The 20,837-nt window shown below is 43.8% G+C and overlaps 1 protein-coding gene across 1 annotated transcript in view; it reads left to right on the forward strand.

Annotated features, from left to right (window-relative positions):
- calcrla (calcitonin receptor-like a) overlaps positions 1-20,837 on the forward strand; it is a gene marked incomplete at its 3' end in the record, with an annotated part of 28,919 nt that overhangs the window by 7,185 nt on the left and 897 nt on the right. Inside the window, exons 2-12 of the mRNA XM_080019207.1 lie at positions 8,286-8,408; positions 9,729-9,876; positions 11,484-11,600; positions 11,874-11,986; positions 12,980-13,071; positions 13,486-13,612; positions 13,977-14,130; positions 15,607-15,667; positions 15,832-15,898; positions 17,758-17,976; positions 19,450-19,491. Of these exons, the coding sequence (XP_079875333.1) occupies positions 8,325-8,408; positions 9,729-9,876; positions 11,484-11,600; positions 11,874-11,986; positions 12,980-13,071; positions 13,486-13,612; positions 13,977-14,130; positions 15,607-15,667; positions 15,832-15,898; positions 17,758-17,976; positions 19,450-19,491 (1,224 nt within the window). The 5' untranslated portion in view covers positions 8,286-8,324. The remainder of the gene's footprint in view (positions 1-8,285; positions 8,409-9,728; positions 9,877-11,483; positions 11,601-11,873; positions 11,987-12,979; positions 13,072-13,485; positions 13,613-13,976; positions 14,131-15,606; positions 15,668-15,831; positions 15,899-17,757; positions 17,977-19,449; positions 19,492-20,837) is intronic.

Genomic DNA, 20,837 nt, shown 5'->3' on the forward strand with positions numbered 1-20,837 from the left:
ATGGAGATTTGTTAGGACAAGAATATTACACATCAAATGTCCCCGCAGTACATTTTTCTTTACCGGTCACTACCCCCAAGCCTTGACGGCCTTGACGCCACTTCCTATTGCTTCGAAATATTTAATCTCTTATTATACCAAAAGGAATCCCTTTAGTGACTTTAGTACGGTGGCCCTGAGAGCTCAACGCACTGCAACTTCAGAAAATACATGCAAATAGACAAAACACAAGCAAATGACGAAAACATCTTCACCTATATTGACAGCACATGAGCAGCATTTAGAAAACAGGTGGCAAATCCAGATGTGCCGAACGAACCCCATACCAAAACACTTTGCAAATACGGAAAAGCACAACCGCATTAACAGAAAGCACAACCGCATTAACAGAAAACACAACTGCATTAACAGAAAGCACAACCGCATTAACAGAAAGCACAACCGCATTAACAGAAAACACAACTGCATTAACAGAAAGCACAACCGCATTAACAGAAAGCACAACCACATTAACAGAAAACACAACTACAAAAGCCACATTACAGGCTTGCAGAAGGCACATTTCAGCAAGTTAATTTTTTCTGCTTCTTCTTCTTCTTCTTCTGTCTCTTGTTCTTCCTGTTCTTTTTCTTGTTCTTGTTTTTGTTCTTCATCTCCTGTTCTTGTAATTGTTCTTGTTTTTGTTCTTCATCTTCTTGTCTTGTTCTTGTTCTTGTTCTTGTTCTTCATCTTCTTGTTCTTCATCTTCTTGTTCTTCATCTTCATCTTCTTGTTCTTGTTCTTCATCTTCCTGTTCTTGTTCTTGTTCTTGTTCTTCATCTTCTTGTTCTTGTTATTGTTCTTGTTCTTGTTCTTGTTCTTCTTGTTCTTGTTCTTCGTCTACTTCCTCTTCTTCCTCTTCTTCCTCTTCTTCTTCCTTTGGATGGCACCTTCCTTTTTTTTTAAACTAGGGATACACAAGTGTGCAGGATGCATGCAACCAGTTCTATTCTCACGCTGTGAATAGCAGTCGGAGTGCGACTTCTTCTTCTAAACAAAAGGGGAAGAATTACCACCACCACCACGGCGCAGGGATCGTATGTTACTGGTTTGCAAACCACAATAAACCAAGCCAACAAGCGGCGCTGAATACCACCCTGTAGCAGCTGTGCTTGGACACCAACAGGATGCAGGCATTCTGGTTTTGAAGCCATGTTTATACTGGAGACACATTGACTGGATGCACAGTGTCTCCTTTGTGCCTTGGGTGACGTATATGCAACCTTGGCACCCGCACCTGCAGCCCGCATGCCTGATTCTCGGCAAGTTTCGATGCTGACGTAATGCAAGCTCAGCTGATAATGAGGCGCGGACCGCTGCTGTGCTCCCAAACCCCTCCCGGCACGTGCACATGCCCGGCGCCTGTGGCGGTCACCTGCATGAGGGGATTCGGAGGAAATAGTAGAAGCTGAAGTGTGTCAACATCTCAGAAGGCACGCGGTCGCTCTTTTCACGCTGTGTGCACGGTAGGTCATGTTTCTTGCAGTTCAACGTGGACCAAAAACGTTTTGGTTTTTAGTTACCACTCTTTCGTTTCCACTTTTAGTTGGAACACTAATACATTTAGCTGTCGAAGGACCGTACTGTGTGCATTTCGCAATGCTCACAGTGCGTGCATTCTCAAATGTTCATTTTCAATGATACGCAATATTTTTCTCAAGTCATGAGGTCACATCTGCCAAGAGTTAGCTTTTAAGCTCATTGGCTGATGCCGGTGGTAACAAATAGGCCCACTATTCAGTTATTTGCAGGATAAACATTGAGTTATTGTTCCCCTTTACAGTGCAAATCTGTTCCCTGCTGAAAACACACATCCTCCAGTGTTACACACACAATACATCCCAATGAACAACACAACCATGCACGAACTGATGTGTTGTCTAGAACTGCACCTTGAACAGGACATTTCCCTGTGACCAACTGTGGTTGCAAGCTTGACATTACGCTTTTCCAAAGAAGATATGTGAAATGCAAATTAAATCCAGTTGACTTTAGACGTCAGACATGCTGTTTGTGGGAACTGCGTGTTCCACTGAAATACCACTAATCCACACTGTTCCCGTAGAGATCCCCCGAAGGATCCCCAAGGGCGTCGTAAGGCGTCGTCTGAGGGACAATCTCTCACATGGGATAGACATTTCATGATCGATATGACATTTTTTAAATTAATTAATGAAATGTAGCTTTTTCAATAGTAAAGCATCATGGGAACCCGCATTTTAATCAGTCCTGGAATATAGCCAGCCTATGCTTCAAAGTTAATGTGAGAGATGCTTTTGGATGTTGGGGTGTTTCGGACAAAGTTAAACGTATTGTTTTCTTATGTTTTCTGGATCATACTGTAAATCAGTAGTGTTGTGTATCCGGATGTTTCAGGTCATTAATTGGCGTCTTGAACTTGCATTCCAGAGCTCTAGATAAGACACAGTATGCTCATAGACAACAGTTAAGGGAGTTTAGGGGGTTAAATAAACCACTCGGATTGACCAATGAACAGTTTCCATGTTCATTCAGTCTTTGGTCAACCAACATTTCCCGCAGGTTTTGGACAATGTCATTTTACCGTAAAGGTGTACATTCACAGGCTCTGTGGAATCCAGCTTGTGGAACATTTCCTGAAGCACGTAGATTCCTGGTATTGTTGTGTTCATAGTTAATAGCTTTTCAGTGCCCGGCTCTGAGGGCAGGGTGCCTGGAAGTGCTCTGGGTGAAACTGGCGGCTGACGTCTTTGGTCAGGGTGTAACTGAACATGCCGCCGACACTCTTCAGCATCGCCGTACTGTACCAACGTCACCGGCCGTTGGAACATGTCACAGGAGCACATCTGAACGCCATTGAGAGGTAATCTGAAGAGGGACGCGGTGCCAAACATCCTGTGATGGTGGGAGGATGTTTATCTAAGCTGGGACATTGGAGGTTGAGGACCAGGCTTTTGCCAAAAGGCTCGAACCCGACCGGCTGCGAGGCATCGTCCCTTTTCTCCGGTATCCTGAACACTCTCTCTCTCTTTCTCTTTCTCTTTCTCTCTCTCTCTGGCCGATGTGAGAAGTGACATCGGCTCTCATCTGAAGTATCCATGACTAACCACCTCCATGGACCGGTTTGAGGTACTACAGTACACGAAATAGCCAGGCCACCCACAACCAGCGTGGTTGGAGTGGATGGATCGAGGTGATAGATCGATAATCAAGTCCGGGGGCCTCCATGGAGCCTGGAGGTCCCCCAGAAACGTATATTTGTTCTCTCTGTCTCTCTCTCTCTCTCTCTCTCTCTCTCTCTCTCTCTCTCTCTCTCTGTGGGATTTGCGGTTTCATCAGCATCTGGCTAAACACATCCCTGCTGCGCAAATGTAAATAAGACCAATACAAACACCATCTTCAATGGATTAAGGGAAACATGAGTTTGCATGTATTATCGATAACTAAACCACGCGCCGCTGGACCGTGGAGCCGTCGGCCGGCTTGCTTATGTCAATACTGATATACAACACGTTGGTCGCCAGGAAGCGAAAGAACGCATGAAGTAGTTTTCCATTTGTCAAACTATAAACATTGGCAGTTGAACCAATAAAGGATCTCGTGGTGATTTCCGCGACGCAGTGCATAAAGCTGTCGGGCCATAGCAACATGGTCGGTCCTCCGTCGCATTTCGCACTGTTCCACGGTGCATCCTGGACATTCGGAGGAGAAGGGCGGTGCTGGAGTCTCCTCAGGGAGAGAAGCACTCGTGCAGGGTGAAGCAGGTAGGAGCTGGTTCTGTTCAATTCCTTTTCCAAGACTTATGTCGAGAGAAGTTGTAGAGCGTTTTGTGGCAACAGCTACCCCAGATTTAAACTAGGTGTGTTTTTGGGACTTATTTTCTTATGTTATTTCTTATCTTTTTAATTTTAATTTTTATTTTGGGGGAAGCAAGCAATTGAATACCCCCTAGAAATGAAATCGGAGACTTTTTTCCAAAACGCAATGACCCTCAGACCCATGACACTTACTCAACTCATCCGTTTTATTCGCCCTCTCTGGGGCGTTGTTATGTGGCGAGTAACGCAATACGAAACGATGAGACCAAAATGAACCAAACAAAACCAAAATGGGATAAAAAAAGAGTTTCCTCTGCTCGTTCCCCGTCCAGGAAAGCACTGGCGATGGCTTTCCCCTGCTGAGCGCTCCGTCCTGATCTGATAAGAGATATCCTCTGGTCTGCAAAGCCAAAAAAACAGCTGGGGAGGGTACGTGGGTGTGTGTGTGGGTGTGTGGGTGTGTGGATGTGTGTGGGTGTGTGTGTGGGTGTGTGGATGTGTGTGGGTGTGTGTGAGAGACAGAGCAGCTGATCAGGCTGCTTCCAATTTGGACATCAACATAATTTTCGACGATCCCACTTTCAGTAAACCGCGTGCTAACACACACACATGTAAATACACTCTCACACACACACACACACACACACACACACACACACACACACACAAGCACACTCTTTCTTGCCTCTCCCAAGAGTAACAGTGTGTGTTAATTCCAAGCAGATTTGGCGAGGCCTGATGGGGAAATGTCCAGTGGACTTGTTGGCCAATCCAGACGACCTATTACTTTAACTTTGGTTTTAGTTTGAGTCTGTCCTCTGCCTCCCTGTCTGTCGGTGGAGGCTCGATGGGAGTATTTTTGAGCAAAGAAAAATGTGGTAACCTCAACTTAACATGTATAACCCTTATAACGTGTAGCTTGGGAATAAGTTGCGCCACGCGTCGTGGTATTAAATTCATTCATTCACCCTCTTGCAACATTTACAGCAGCTCACATTCAAAAACAAGCAAAAAAAATAAAAAAATAGCAATAAGAATAAAAATAGAAAAGGTAATTGTGTTCATTTTTAAAGGGGACCTATGATGCTCCTTTTTTCAACAACTTCATATAGGTCTCTGAGGTCCCAAAAACAGGTTTTTATTTTTTTCTCCCAAAAATACCACTACGATCGTGTTTTTGAGCCATTCTAACGTGCGTCCTCTCCACCCTGTGTGAAAACGGGCTGTTTCAGTGGGAGGAGCCTCCCTCCCGAGGCCCCGAGTTCTGTGAGCCAATGGGGTTTGAGCATGGCTTCCGGGCGCCGCTCGGGGCTTTTTTTTGTCTCATTCAATTACGGAAACGTCGGAAAAGAAAATTAATTCATTTACAGCCTGCAGTACGGTCAACCTAGCACAGACACACACACACACACACACACTCACACACAGACACACACCCACACACACACACACACACACACACACACACACACACACACACACACACACACACACACACACACACACACACAGAAAGAACCACCCAGCAGAATTATTTTTGAAATACTCCCACATCTTGTCATGGACAGTTGGTTTTAATTCCTCTTTCTTTTAAAAGATTTGTGCTGGTCTCTGCAGACAACAGAGCACTACCTGTGATTAGCTCCTAGCTCCGATGCAAGCGGGTCAGGTCGGGGCTCCAGCCGTGGGCGGAGTCACTCGGATGGAGGGCGGTTCTAATTCTGTTGAGGTGTAGTGAGAAGTGGAATTTGAAACGGCCTCTATCTGTCTATCTATCTATCTGCCTGTCTATCTGACTGTCTATCCATCTATCTATCTATCTATCTATCTATCTATCTATCTATCTATCTATCTATCTATCTATCTATCTATCTATCTATCTATCTATCTATCTATCTATCTATCTATCTGTCTTTCTGCCTGTCCATCTGTCTGTCTATCTATCAGTCCGTCCGTCTGGCTGTCTGTCTCTCTGTCTACTGGATTCAGGGGCCTAAGAGGAGCTCCGTGTACAGGACAGGGTGCCGCCCGGGGGCTTGTGTGGTCAGGCCAAGCAGCGGCTGCACTCGTCCGTCTGTGGAATGAGGAGCACGTCAAGCAACAACTCGCCTCAACGCACAAAAACACAAACCTTTTTCCCTCCACGTTTCGGTCAAAATGTAAAATGGATGTTACAGCAGCACCGCGCTGCAGTGCGGCGTTGGTGTGGGAACGCTGCGTCAAAAATACACGTGGACAGGAAGTGGACTGAGGGCCAATCAGAGCTCCAGAGCCCTTTTCCAGTCGGTCCACTTAAAGAGCAGCTGTCAGGTATTTTTTATTCGTGAATATAGGATTTTTGGCTCATGTAGAAGATGGTTAAAAAAATATATAATGTATAAAAATTACGAGTAAAGACGGCAACAATACAGAAAAATGTAGTTGTTTTTATTCCATGGGTAAAAACGTTGTTATTATTATTATTATTATAATTATTATAATTACAATCATTCTAATAATAATAATAATTATTATTATGCATATAACGTAATGTAATGTGACAAATGCGGTCGCCCTGTTACAGAAGTGCAGGATTTATTATTTACAAGTCAAGTATTTACACAAAAACCTCCAACCACCAAAAACGTGCGTAACGCGGCACGGGGACTGTGGGGACACACAGGTTTTTTTTGGAACGAGACTGTCCCTTAACTCAGTTTTGTTTAAAAATGTTGTTTCATACAGGAAAACAAACGAAAATACATTTATCTAAAATAAAGGCGCGGCAGTCGGGAACCACGGTGCACTGCCGTCTGGAGGAGGAATAAAAAAAACTCCACTCCAGTTTTCCATTTTAAAGTACGAGAATAAGGAAATCAAATAAATCTAAATCTTTCTGGATGAGATTATATTATTTATTGCTTTATTATAATCACAAGATTTGCATGTATAGCGGCAGGTACGTGAGGAGGGGCGGTGTGCCCCTTTTATCAGGCCCGTTTTTAAATTCTTATTTACTTTGATTATTTTTCAGCATGAACGGGCGTCGAGGTTGCGGATCGTCTGGGCACGGTGTGCATAGTCATGAGGAGCGTGTCCGCAACGCACCCGCCGCGTGCGCCCAGCGGAGCGACGGTCACGGGCGCCTCTGATGCGCGCCATAGAGGGGCGCCGGTCACCTGCGCCCCGCTGCGCCGCTCTGTTTGCCTAGAGCGGCGTAACGCCTCGAGCCGGAGCTGGGCGTCCATGTGCCTTTTACTTTCCTTTCTTTTTTTTTTTTTTTTTGAGCGCCTGCCCCTCTGAACCTCTGTGCACGGGCCTGTAGAGCGGATCACCGGCGGTTACTCGACAGCTCTGAGCAGAGAGGGCCGGAGCCTCTCTCCCTCTCTCCGTCAACCCCTCCCCCCCCTCCCTCTCTCTCTCTCTCTCTCTGCTCCAGTTTTTTTCGGTGGGGGGGGGTGAAAGTGACTGAGAAAGTGTCCCCATTACGCACGGTTACACACAGGGCTTTTTTTTGTTTGTTTCAATCAATTCTAAATGAGATGGTGTAAAACGAGAAAAAATCTGCAATAAAAACACTGTTTTTATGCTCATGATTGCAGGTAAGAAGGGAACATAAATGTCTCGACACCCCCGACCTTTTGTTTTTACCCCTCTTGAGGGGGTCAGACCCCCCCCAATCCCCCCTGTAATTCAAACTATGGCCCAGCGTCCTCCCCCCAGCGTCCTCCCCCCAGCGTCCTCCCCGTAGCGTCCTGGGGGGCAGGGAGAAAATATGAGAACTGACAGAACATTTAACAGAGCGTTGCTGTCACCCGACCCTGTCTAAATAAAGGTTAATTAACAATTTGTATAGTTAAGCATGGATGTATGTCGGACAAGGTAACACCAAAAAATATTTTTGGTTGAAATCTTTTCAGTGCTTTTGCAATTCCAGCCTGTTTTTTTTTTTTTTTTTTATATCGATTTGAAGTCGGAGTTAAAGATCGTACTGTACAACACTCTAAAACCAAGATTCCTCTGCCGAGCTTCTTAAAAATGTCTTTTGAGGCAAAGAAAATCACCCTGCCTGTAGAACTGTGCTTATTATTTTGGCCTGCTATCAGTTACTGATGCAAGATTTGCAGACGATTTGTTTGTTGCGAACAAATCTCTCAAATGAGTCTGGAGTCACAGTAAAACTTTACAAACATGTACAACTGTGCTTGTTATTATGCCATACTCATAGTTGTCTATTCTGGATGGAACTGATTAATTCGTACAGCCTTGCGGTTTTGATCTTGCAACACAAGAGCAAATTTTCGTCATTTATTTGTTTTGAGGCTGATTAGGCTTTTTTTGATATCGTGTGAAACATTCATCATGGTTTGGAGAAATGCCAGCAGCCCCGTGCACTTCCACCGGCGTGAGGGTGATTGTACTTCAATGAAATGGCGTGGTGTTGTGTGTTTTGTGTTCTTCCCTTTGCAGACCTGAACCTTCCCTCAGCTGCTTCTCAGCCTCAGCACCATGACCAAGAGCAAGAGCAAGAGGAGGACGAGCGATGCCTGCTGGAGCTGTGTGCTGGCTCTGCTGCTCAGCACGCCTCTGCAGGTAGGGGTGACTCCAGCCTTTATCCAGTTATACCTTCCATTTTTAAGATGGTTATGCATGTTTAGTTTTATTAATAATAATAATAATAATAATAATTATTATTATTATTATATGCTTTAATAAAATTGGCTTTACAGTGGACAATTAAATAGAAAAAAATTGATCACAAAAGTGATAATAAAATACACTTATTTTCTTGACGTCATTATAATAATAATAATAGACAAGAAAACAAACGTATTTCATTATATCCTTCATGATCTATTCTAGGCCATAATAAAATAGTTTTCTTGACACATAATAATTTTTAAAAAACAATCTAGAAAACAGTATTTTATTATCTTTTGATAATGTAATTTTTTTTTTTATATTTGTATCTATAATTTTCTACTCAAACAACCTTTTTTTGAAGGTTTATTATTATTATGATAAAAAAGTAGAGATAAAATATAATTGATAATAGACCTACAGCATGGATCCCTGCAGCTCAGAGATCCAACACATCCGTTATATTTGTTGTATTTGTCACATTCTCTATGAAGCTCAAATGGATTTAATGGAAATCTCTGTTTGTTAGACTACTCTTCCTGTAATCGACTTTGTTTCCCCAAATATAATGTAACAGTACAGTCAATGCATCATCCCACTGGAGTTCCTCATTGTAAACGTGGAAGTTTCACTTTCATGATCCAAAAACCCAAAGTCTGTAGAGCAATAGACTAAAACACGGACTACAAAATATTCAGACTTCTTTATTATTCCCAGAAGTAACGGCTGTGCAAGGTTTCCCAAAAGTGAGAGACCTCGTCTGGTTTCTCTGTTAGAATAAAGGTTTATGATATTGTTTATGATAATAAAAAAATAAATGTAAGATGTAACAAATAAGATGTTTGGCTCCGGTAATGGCTTTTTTTTTTTTGCCTGGTATTTATTTTATTTTTTTTAACATAAAGGATGAACTTGCCGGTCAAAATGTACGGTAATGAGGCTAATACAAAACATAGCCGCTCCACCTCCCCGACGGCAAGGGGCGCTGTAACCCAGGTGTACATTATATCTGCATTCGTAACATAGACTGTTATTGAAACGTGACCGATTAGTTTCAAATTTGCCCGGTAAAATAAATTATTTTCAGACACCGACTTTTACGACAGTGGTGTAAAAGTGCAATTGCACTCAGAAACTGTAGGGGCGCCAAATACCAAAAAGTTACATAGTGCTGCTTTGATTTAATCCATCAAACCCCGCGGATAACATTATGTGACAAAATGTATTACGGGAAATCCAACCAACCATTTCCATCTTTTTTGGGGGGTGAAGGCGAGTCTGGAGGTGAACGAGTCGCAGCAGCAGCAGCAGCATCCCACCCACGTGTACCACGAAATCGGAGTGACGCGGAACAAGATCGTCACGGCCCAGTTCGAGTGCTACCAGAAGATCATGAAGGACACCAACCAAGACCGCCAGGGTACGCTCACACCATATATACAGCATGTGTATGTATATAATAGCAAGGGTGGCTGGTATTAACGGGGTAACAGCCCATTTATACCATTAATAAGCCATTGATTTTATTCAGCCCCATTAATGAGCCCTCCCCTTTTTTTTTTTTTTTTTTTTTTTTTTAAATGAGAAAATAAGTGGAAAATAAAATACCCGCTGAGAGTCAAGTTTTACAGTCTCACAGGGCTTCACAAGCAAACATTTCACATAAAATCACAAACCCTAGTCTGAAACCGCATCCGGACAAGGAAAACCCACCAATAAAACTCTTTGGGAAAAAAGGAAATAACCTTGAGAAGGGGGCCACAGAAGGAGGAATCCCACTTCCAGGCTGCAGTGGATGGCGAGTGGGCGATGTTAATAATATAATATGACAAATATTGTATTTCTATACCATGCGGTGTTAAAGCTGGACAGTATGAGGGTCCGGGTAGTGGTGGCGATCAGGTCCGGTCCAGGTTGGTCGGAGCGCGGGGGGGGGGGGGGGGGGGTGAGGGTGGTCGCTGCCGGCGTGGCGGGGTAGAGCATGTGCCCTCATATTCCATGTCAATAACTACCTCGAAAAAATATATTTTGGTCGAATAAGCAGAAAAAAAAATGAAAAGGCAGGGTCTGAGTAACGTCAGTGTGGTGAGCTGCAGGGTGTAACTCCTCACTAGCCCCAAACCCACCGGCCTGTCACAGCCTGTACTATGGTGTCAGTAAGTTGGACCGAGCGAAAGACGAAAGGCTAATTTCGGCGAGAACCTCCACCTGCTCTTCAAACGTCGTAGGCGGAATATTTTCAGGGGTTTTTTGGGTTTGTTTTTTTCCCCACTTTTTAATGTATTCGCGGAGCGCAGATGTAATGGAATCTCTTATCAACCCTCAGCCCAGAGATAATGGACGAGCAGAGGAGATGAGAAAACGTGTTTTTACTGGCATTTCCTGTTCCAGAACTAAACCCAAGAAGCACATTTCAGGGCTCTTGGCGTTGGGAACCGGAGCTGGAGAGCTTTGCCTGGCAATGGACGCAGACGCAGCAAAGTTCCAGGGAGGTTTATATTTTACGGGACAGCAGTACATAAGTGTCACATAATTCATGTGAAGTGTATTTAAGATGTTCTCATGGAATCTTGATACGTGTTCACCCTGGGAACCGGGAATCCACCATTTTGGATCCACTGGTCACCACTGGGTGGCTTTAACGCCGGATTCTGCTTCTGCCTAGATGCACGTAAACGCAGGGGGTTCTGGGTGGGGCACCCCTCCCAAATCCCAACAAACCATCCCACCCGCCGAGTGGTTGAACTGTCCCACTTCAAAAGCAGTTTTTTATTTGCGTGTCCATATTTCGGAGTCGTAACATTTTCCGGTCGAGATTGGAAAAACGAGCTGTGTTCTCTGTACAGTACGTACGTGTACACTGAATGTGACAGCGCCCCCCACATACGCGTGCAAAAGCAAACGGCCACGAGGAGGTCTCCCGGCGGGTCGGGCTGGCGTTGCTGGGGGGAGGAGCGGCATCCGTGTCGTTTGGGCGGTTTCCGGGTTTTTTTGGTGAACGGTCGCCCCTGCCTCCCCCTCCCTCAGGATCGGAGCCCATGTGTAATCGCACCTGGGACGGCTGGCTCTGCTGGGACGACGCCAAGGCCGGGTACCTCTCCGAGCAGCACTGCCCCGATTACTTCCAGGACTTTGACCCTTCAGGTGAGATTTTAGCTCACGTCCAGGACTTCCATCCTTCAGTTGGGAATTTTTAGGTTTGCCAAACGTTTTCTATTTTTTGGTTACTCTTCATGTTTATTGCATTGTTTACGATGAGAGCTGCTGCAGCACTGACGTCTGTCTGTCTGTCTGTCTGTCTGTCTGTCTGTCTGTCTGTCTGTCGAGCCGCCTAACCATCGATGTACGATGTTGGCGTCCTAAACTGCTTGAGGAATATTTAATCGGATTCGGGTCTCCCATTTTGTCCGCGTGCAGAGATGGTCACAAAGATCTGCACCGACAGCGGAAACTGGTTCCTCCACCCCGAGAGCAACCGGACGTGGACCAACTACACCCGCTGCAACGAGCACACCCACGAAGGCAGAATGGTAGGGCCGCGCCGCTAATCGCATCACGTCCGCCCGCCAGCAGATATATCATGGTTAGCGCGGCGGATTAGTGATCCATCCCAGTGATGGGGCTTGTATTACGGTATTCCATCATTTGGTCATTCATAATCTATAACCAGATTTTGCTGAACGGAAGATATTTCCGTTATGTGTGCCGACATGAAATGCCCCGGCCTCTCCCTCTCATTAAGACTAATTGCTGTTTTTCATAATGTTATGTTATCGGGTTACTTTGCCGTTTTTTTCAACCCAGGCCTTATTAAAATGTTCGTTCCCATAATTCATAACGGTTCATAATTGATAGCACAAGACTGCATATTGTTGACAAACTTACCGCTGTGCCGCAGCTTCTCACTGTGATTCAGTGCAGCCCAATGGGGCAAGCGTTTAAGACCTAAAAAAATAAAAATGTATAAAAATTAAATATTCATTTTGGGGAAAGAAATGTTTGCAAACCCTGCATTTTATTATGACTTTTTTTGGGGGGGAGGGTCTTTAGCGCTTATGCAAATCAGCTGACTGGAAACGGGAATTTGCATCACTTCCTACTGAAAACCTGCCGCAGCCAATGTGGCGTTACCGTTATTCGAAAGCACGTGTGATCACAACGCGCGTGTCGTTTTCAGACTTTACATGTTTTGTTTTTTTTAAAAGGCGTGATAGGTTTGCCCCATTGGAGCGCGTGTAAGCGCGGTGGGAAGCTGCGGCGGTGCGGTGCGTTCCTCGCTGGTCAAAGCGCCGAGCGAGGCCGTGGCCGCGAACAGTTGAGCAGGGATTGGAAAAACAACATTTCATTTTAATTTGATGACAAGCACAGCGAACCCCTCCTTTATGGGACGGGGGGAACTTCCCATTTCGATGCCTTTGAACTTCAAAGTCAGTCAGACGTCCCTCGTGCAGAGTCCTCTGGTTCGACATGTTTTTCTAGTCATTACGAGATGCCGTGTTGATCATTGTGCTGTTTCCCTCCAGACGGCGATGAATCTTTTCTACTTGGCGCTGATCGGACACGGGCTGTCGCTCACGTCCTTATTAGTGTCTCTGGGAATATTCTTCCATTTTAAGTACGTCAATGAGAAACGAATATTATGCAGTTAATTCAATTATTATTATTAACACAAAAAATTTATTTGCGTGTTTTATTTTTTGCTAAAAAATAATTGTAATTCATATCTTTATATTTATTTTTCATTATGTTCATAGTGTGTTTATTTTTGGGTTTATTTTTTGGGTGTATTGTTTGTGTTATTGTTGGGTTTATGTGGTGTTGTTTATTGTCGTTTATCATATGTTTTAAATTTTCAAATTTTGTTCTCATAGATGTTAAGTTCAGTGTAGATCTCCATGTTTTCATCTAATTAGGTTTATTCTATCTATCTATCTATCTATCTATCTATCTGTCTGTCTGTCTGTCTGTCTGTCCGTCTGTCTGTCTGTCTATCTATCCTTCCATCTAATAGTGTTTTCCTCTCTTTCAGGAGTCTAAGTTGCCAAAGGATCAAGCTTCACAAAAACCTCTTCTTCTCCTTCGTTCTCAACTCTGTGATCACCATCATCTGGTTGACGGCCGTCGCCAACAACCAGGAGCTGGTGCAAAGAAATCCAGTGAGTCACTGAGAAAAAATCCACAAAACGGTCGTTTGTGTGTATTTCTATGTCACGCCTTTAAAATGTGATGACTGGATGACAGTTCAAATCCAGTATTTTGGTGTGAACGGCCCTGACTAAACCTCCATGGAGTCCCAGTGCTCTTGGAGGGCTCTTACTTTGAAAGTACTTCATGTATAGACGGTATTCTGCTTCACAAAATTATAACCCAATGGCTTAGATGAATGCGACACAAAATGTTTTTTTTATTTTTTCATTTTTTATTTTATTCGGTAGTAATCAGGACAGAAAGTAGCCCATAAAATGCAGGCGAAGTATTCAAATATGTATATTTTTTTTGTTTTATAACATTTTTGTCCAGACGAGCTGCAAAGTTTCCCAGTTCATCCACCTGTACCTGTTTGGCTGCAACTACTTCTGGATGCTGTGTGAGGGCATCTACCTCCACACGCTCATCGTGGTGGCCGTATTCGCAGAGAAGCAGCACCTGATATGGTATTATCTTTTAGGATGGGGTAAGTCATCTTCGGTCTGGACGTTGAAGGCATATTCCGCATGCTTGCGGGGAAAGTTCGCCTTTTTGTTGGTCCGTGGTACCCCGATTCAGGCGAGAAGGTCAATACCAATTCCGTTCCTGTGTGTCCAGAACCGACATTATGCTAACTGGGCTAGCTCAATGCATGGCGGCAAAGGGAAGCGGCTAGCCTAGCTCCTGTGACCTTGTGGCAAGCGGTACCGCAGCATGCGGTGCAATACCACCAGATTCAGGAACAGCTTTTTTCCAGAGGCCATCAGACTACTAAACTCACCAAACACGACATGAACACGACACCCACAAAGACCAACTGACTGCACAATATTTACATTTTTACGATACATATGTATCCCCTTGGTATACATATGCATCCTCTTGCTGCTAGCTTTGTACTGCACCTTATTACCTTAATAACATACTTCATTTGACTTCTTCAGTATATTAAGACTATCCTTAGTCTTGTTGTGTTGTTGTGTCTATTGTTGTTGTCTTTTTGCACTTTGATGTTATATGTTGTGTGTTACAAATATTACTTGCACATTTGGAGTACGGAGAAACGCAATTTTGATCCTCTGTGTAATTACGTGTTGCATGGTACGATTGACAATAAAGTACACTTTGAACTTTGAACTTTTAAATTAGGGAAATACAGCCGCCGGCGTCTCGAAAGAAAGGAGATGTTCAAGCCGTGCGCCTTTCGTCATGTACGACGGGCAAAAAAAAACAAAAAACATATTTGACGTGTAACCATTTATCTATTTGAGTTTTTCAGCTGTGAAGCGCCGGCTTGCCAGGTATGAACGGCGATGCCTCGCGTCAGAACACCACCGTCAGCAACGCTCGGCTGACTGAGCGGGCAACCCCGACAGCGTCAACACGCCGAGTTTCGCAGCCTGATGATGATCACGCATGGATAAGTAGTTGTCCGTCACGAAATAGTTCTTAAACGTAGCTGTATTTAAAACACTTTATATGTTATTATGTTTTTACTTTTTACTCGTGACGCACGAACATGTCGCTCAAATAACTCAGCTTTGGAGACCATGGAAGGTGTAGTTCCCTAATTTCACAGGAGCTAGGCTAGTCGAACCCCTCTGCAGCCATGCACTGCGCTAGCACAGTTAGCATGTAGCCCGTTGCTATCGGACGGATGGGGATGAAACTGCCTTCGATCTTCTTGTCTGAATCTGGTGCCCAGGATCAGGCATCAGGCACCAGCGGCACGCTGGACAAACGACGAGTTTCCCCAAAAATGGAGCTAACCCTTTTAATAGCGTTGCGCAATGACCTCGGGGTCATACTATGTCGCTTGTTCTGTGCAGCTGCTTTCAAACACATTTTAACGACCCGGCCTCTCCGCTGGATTGCGTCGCCCGTCTCCAGAATAAACGTTTGCGTCGTCCAAGTTTTTCTTCCCTCCCGGGGGCTGACACCCGTCTCTCCTCTCCCTCCGCAGGCTTCCCTCTCATTCCGGCTTGTATACACGCCGTCGCGCGCAGCTACTACTACAACGACAAGTAAGCACGTCCGCCCCTGTCTGTCCGTCTGCCCGTCCGTCCGCCTGTCCCTCGCACCGCGCTGGCGGCGCTCTCCGCTCTCTTCTCTCTGGGTTGAAAGCCTCTGGAATTGAGATAATTATTTGACATTTCTTGGACCTCTCCTTCCTGTGCCTTGGCTGCAGCTGTTGGATCAGCTCCAAGACGTCTCTGCTTTACATCATCCACGGTCCCATCTGCGCCGCCCTGCTGGTAAAGAGCATGAAGACGTCTGTCTGTCTGTCCGTCTGTCTGTCTGTCGGCCTGTCTGTCGGCCTGTCTGTCTTCTATATGTCTACGTGTCTGTCTGTCCACATGTCCGTCCGTCTGTATATCTACATGTCTGTCTGTCTGTCTGTCTTCTATATCTACATGTCTGTCTGTCTACATGTCTGCCCATCTGTATATCTACATGTCTGTCTGTCTGTCTGTCTTCTATATCTACATGTCTGTCTGTCTACATGTCTGTCCATCTGTATATCTACATGTCTGTCTGTCTGCACGTCTGTACGTCTTCTATGTATCTACATGTCTGTCTGTCTACATGTCTGTCCGTCTGTATATCTACATGTCTGTCCGTCTGTATATGGAAATGTCTATCTGTCTGTATGTCTTCTATATATATATACCTGTCTGTCTGTATGTCTTCTATATATCTACATGTCTGTCTGTCTACATGTCTGTCCGTCTGTATATCGAAATGTCTATCTGTCTGTATGTCTTCTATATATATATATATATATATATATATATATATATATATATATATATATATATATATATCTGTATGTCTTCTATATATATATATACAGTATATACCTGTCTGTCTGTATGTCTTCTGTATATCTACATGCCTGTCTGTCTGTATATCTACATGTATGTCTGTCTGTACAGCTTCATGTTTTCTGTCCGTCTGTCATCTATAGATCTACATGTCTTCTGTCTGTCTACCGTGTCTGTCTTTCTGTCTGTCTCTTTATTACATTTAAGATTTGCTGTGTATTGCAACATTTTTCATGTTTATTATTTATTTTGATGTTATTTTTCTTGTTATTGTTGATTGTAGTTTTATTTTGTATTGCAAATGTATTTAAGTTAATTTCTAGGTTTATAATTTAGTGCCATTTCTTTATATATATTTTTAGTGATTTTTTTGGTTTATTGTATATTGTTATTCTACCTATCTATCTATCGATCTCCTTATTTACTTTATAAATAAAGATATATATTATATATACACATACACAGATATATATATATATATATATATATAGAAGTCATCCTATCGTTATCCTTCGGAAGTCCTTTTAGGTGCAGTGAAAATAAAGGAGTATCTTATTTTCGGGGGTAAGGAGATCAGTCTTGTGTAGTAGTGTTTAAATCGATGGACTGGTCCATGTCAACAAGCCGCCCACACCCCCCCCCCCGGCCCCCAGTGCGTTGCAGGAATTTGGCTAATCAGCTGTGCAGGACATGCACCACAGATATCTGCCCACTTAGACCTTCCCTTGGAGGAGGTTGATTTATACACCCTTCAGGAGATTACACACAGGCAGGGACATAGTGTACACAGAGCGGGATTTAAGTTTGGTACCAGTGAAAAGTGCTAAAATATATTATGGTTGTTATTAGTATAACTTGTATATAATATCATGAATATTATTTTACGTGTTTTGTTTAATGTATATAAATGTTTATCTACAGTATAATATGTGTACAGTATATATATAAATATATATATTGTGGCTCCTACTTTGCCCTCAAAATGGCTAGATTTATCCAACCCAATTAAATGCAGATTGATATTATCTGTAATACTGTAATTTTAGTTATTTTTTATTATTTTTAGAATATGTCCTTCATATACAGTACGTTTGGTTGAATAATAAGTTATTTCAGAGTGGAAATGCTCACTATTCCATCTGCTATGGAGTCTCATTCACATGGCAGTCTCCCTTTTGATATGGCGTTCACGGGCGTTTATCTGACATCAGAAACAAATCGCTATGATTAGGACCGTGATCTGTAGTAGCCGCACCTGTTCTCCATCTCCCGCTCTTCCTCCCCTCCAGGTGAACCTGTTCTTCCTGCTGAACATCGTGCGGGTGCTGATCACCAAGCTGAAGGTGACCCACCAGGCCGAGTCCAGCCTCTACATGAAGGCCGTGAGGGCCACGCTCATCCTGGTTCCTCTGCTGGGCATCCAGTACGTGCTGCTGCCCTACAAGCCCGAGGGCCGCGTCTCCTCCGAAATATACGACTACATCATGCACATCCTCATGCACTACCAGGTGGGGGGATTCAATGTCTGGATGAGCTCAATTCCTTCTCCTTCTTTAGTGATTCTTGGTTTAGTCTCTTCAAGCCCATATTAAGTGAAACCCCCTGACCGTCAGGGCCACGACCGCTCTGTGTTTATGTTCTCACCATGGGAAGAGCGGAGGGAAAGAAGGAAGGAAAGGATGAATTTGAACATCAAAACATTAGAGCCTCTGAAGATCAGAACAGTATCTGGACGTCAAAACATCAGGACGGTGCTGTAGAACATCTGAAATTCGGGACGTCAGAACAACATCGGAACATCAGAATATCAGAACAGTAGAGCACAGGAACATCGGATCTTCAGAAAATCTGGAAATTTCAACACCAGACCATCAATACATCAGAAAATAAATACATCAGAACATCAATACATCAGAACATCAATATATCATAATATCAATACATCAATACATTATAACATCATAACATCCATACATCATGACATCAATACATCAATACATTATAACATCATAACATATAACATCAATACATCATAATATCAATACATCAATACATTATAACATCATAACATATAACATCAATACATCATAATATCAATACATCAATACATCAATACATTATAACATCATAACATCCATAAATCATAACATCAATACATCAATACATTATAACATCAGTACATCAATACATCATAACATCAATACATCATAACATCAATACATCATAATATCAATACATCATAACATCAATACATCAGTACATCAGTACATCAGAACATCAGTACATCAGTACATCAGTACATCAGTACATCCGAACATCAGTACATCAGAACATCAGAACATCAGAACGCCAGTACGTCAGTACATCCAAACATCAGTACATCAGAACATCAGTACATCAGTACATCAGAACATCAGTACATCAGTACATCAGTACATCCGAACATCAGTACATCAGAACATCAGTACATCAGTACATCAGAACATCAGTACATCAGTACATCAGTACATCAGTACATCAGAACATCAGAACATCAGTACACCAGTACATCAGTACATCTAAACAGTAAAACATCAGAACATCAGGATGTGTCCCGGCACCGTTCAGACTAAACATCCTGTTTGTGGGATAAACCTCTGGAGGAAGCAGCTCCATCAGATGAACTCTGCCTCCCCCCTAATCTCTCTCCCTGTCTCTCTCTCTCTCTCTCTCTCTCTCTCTGTCTCGCTCTCCCTCTCTCTCGCCCCCCCCCCCGTCTGTCTGCACCCTGCTTCCTCTCCTTCCTCTTCCTGTCCCTCTCTCTTGTGTGGGGCTCCTCTCTGCGGAGGAGGCAGGATGCCAAGTCAGGGGAGATGAGAGTCTTGGGTCAACACATCCGTCACAGTGTTGAGCGGCTCCTTCCGCACATTTAGCGACTTTCCAGGACTTTTGATTGTTGAGGTCACTGCTTAACGTTTACCTTCTTTCCCCGCTGGCTGCAGGGCCTTCTGGTGGCCACCATCTTCTGCTTCTTCAACGGAGAAGTAAGGACCCGTCGGCTCATGCCCTCACACAGACACATCCACACCATCGGAGACGGCAGCTTTGCTCTCAAATAACTGATCTAAACGACCCGTTGATAATTCTGCTTTTTTGGTCCATTATACTGTAAGTCACGCTTGTGGCTGTCTGGACCGGCGGATAAATACTAGGGGCACCACTGAGCACACAGGGTCTTTATTATTCTGTATAGCATTACGAACTATAATGGAACCCAAAATAAAAAAAATATATATTAAAACTATATACAGTGGTACTTTGAGTTACGAGTTTAATTCGTTCCGTGACAGAGCTCCTGATTCAATCTGCTCCTACAAGAAATCAATTGTCCCCATTGAAATTAATTGAAATGCCATTAATCCGTTCCAGCCCCTAAAAAAACCACCCCAATTTTTTATTGTTACGTGTTTTTAAATAAGAAAAATTTATTTCTAAATAACAAATATTGTATAAAAACATAATTAAACATAATAAAACAGAATGTAAAGAAATAAACTGGTTTTATAAAGTGTATTTACCTTGGTGATCAGACGACATGGACTAACGTAACATGTGGGTGGAGGGTGGAGGAGATAGGCGGAGGAGGTTGGAAGAGTTTGTTTCGTGCTTTTTCGGTCGCTTTCGTTTGTTGCTACACTTTATTGCTGAAGTTAATTCCTAAAATTTTCACTTTTGCTTAAACTTAAAAAAAATTGCCAGTTCCATCCCACGCTCACCTCGCTCATGTTTTTCTATGATTTCGTGCTTTAATTCAATCGACATCATCCGCTTCTTTTTCTCGGCACTTACTTTCTTAGGACCCATGCTCAGAATTTATTTTTTTGGGGCAAAATAACTGCACAAAAAGCACAAAAACGCGAGCACAAAACACAGAAGAGATGCTTCCACGGTCAGGTCACCACGTGAAGTGAAGGAGTGAGACGCTGGGTGCTGGATGCTGGGTGCTGGATGCTGGATGCTGGGTGCTGGATGCTGGGCGCTGGATGCTGGATGCTGGGTGCTGGGTGCTGGGTGCTGGATGCTGGATGCTGGATGCTGGGTGCTGGATGCTGGGTGCTGGATTCTGGATGCTGGGTGCTGGATGCTGGGTGCTGGATGCTGGGTTCTGGATGCTGGATGCTGGGTGCTGGGTGCTGGGTGCTGGGTGCTGGATGCTGGGTGCTGGATGCTGGGTGCTGGATGCTGGATGCTGGGTGCTGGATGCTGGGTGCTGGATGCTGGGTGCTGGGTGCTGGATGCTGGATGCTGGATGCTGGGTGCTGGATGCTGGGTGCTGGGTGCTGGATGCTGGGTGCTGGATGCTTGGTGCTGGATGCTGGGCGCTGGAAGT

The sequence above is a fragment of the Zeus faber genome (genome assembly GCF_960531495.2).
Source record: "Zeus faber genome assembly, chromosome: 18".
NCBI lineage: Eukaryota > Metazoa > Chordata > Actinopteri > Zeiformes > Zeidae > Zeus > Zeus faber.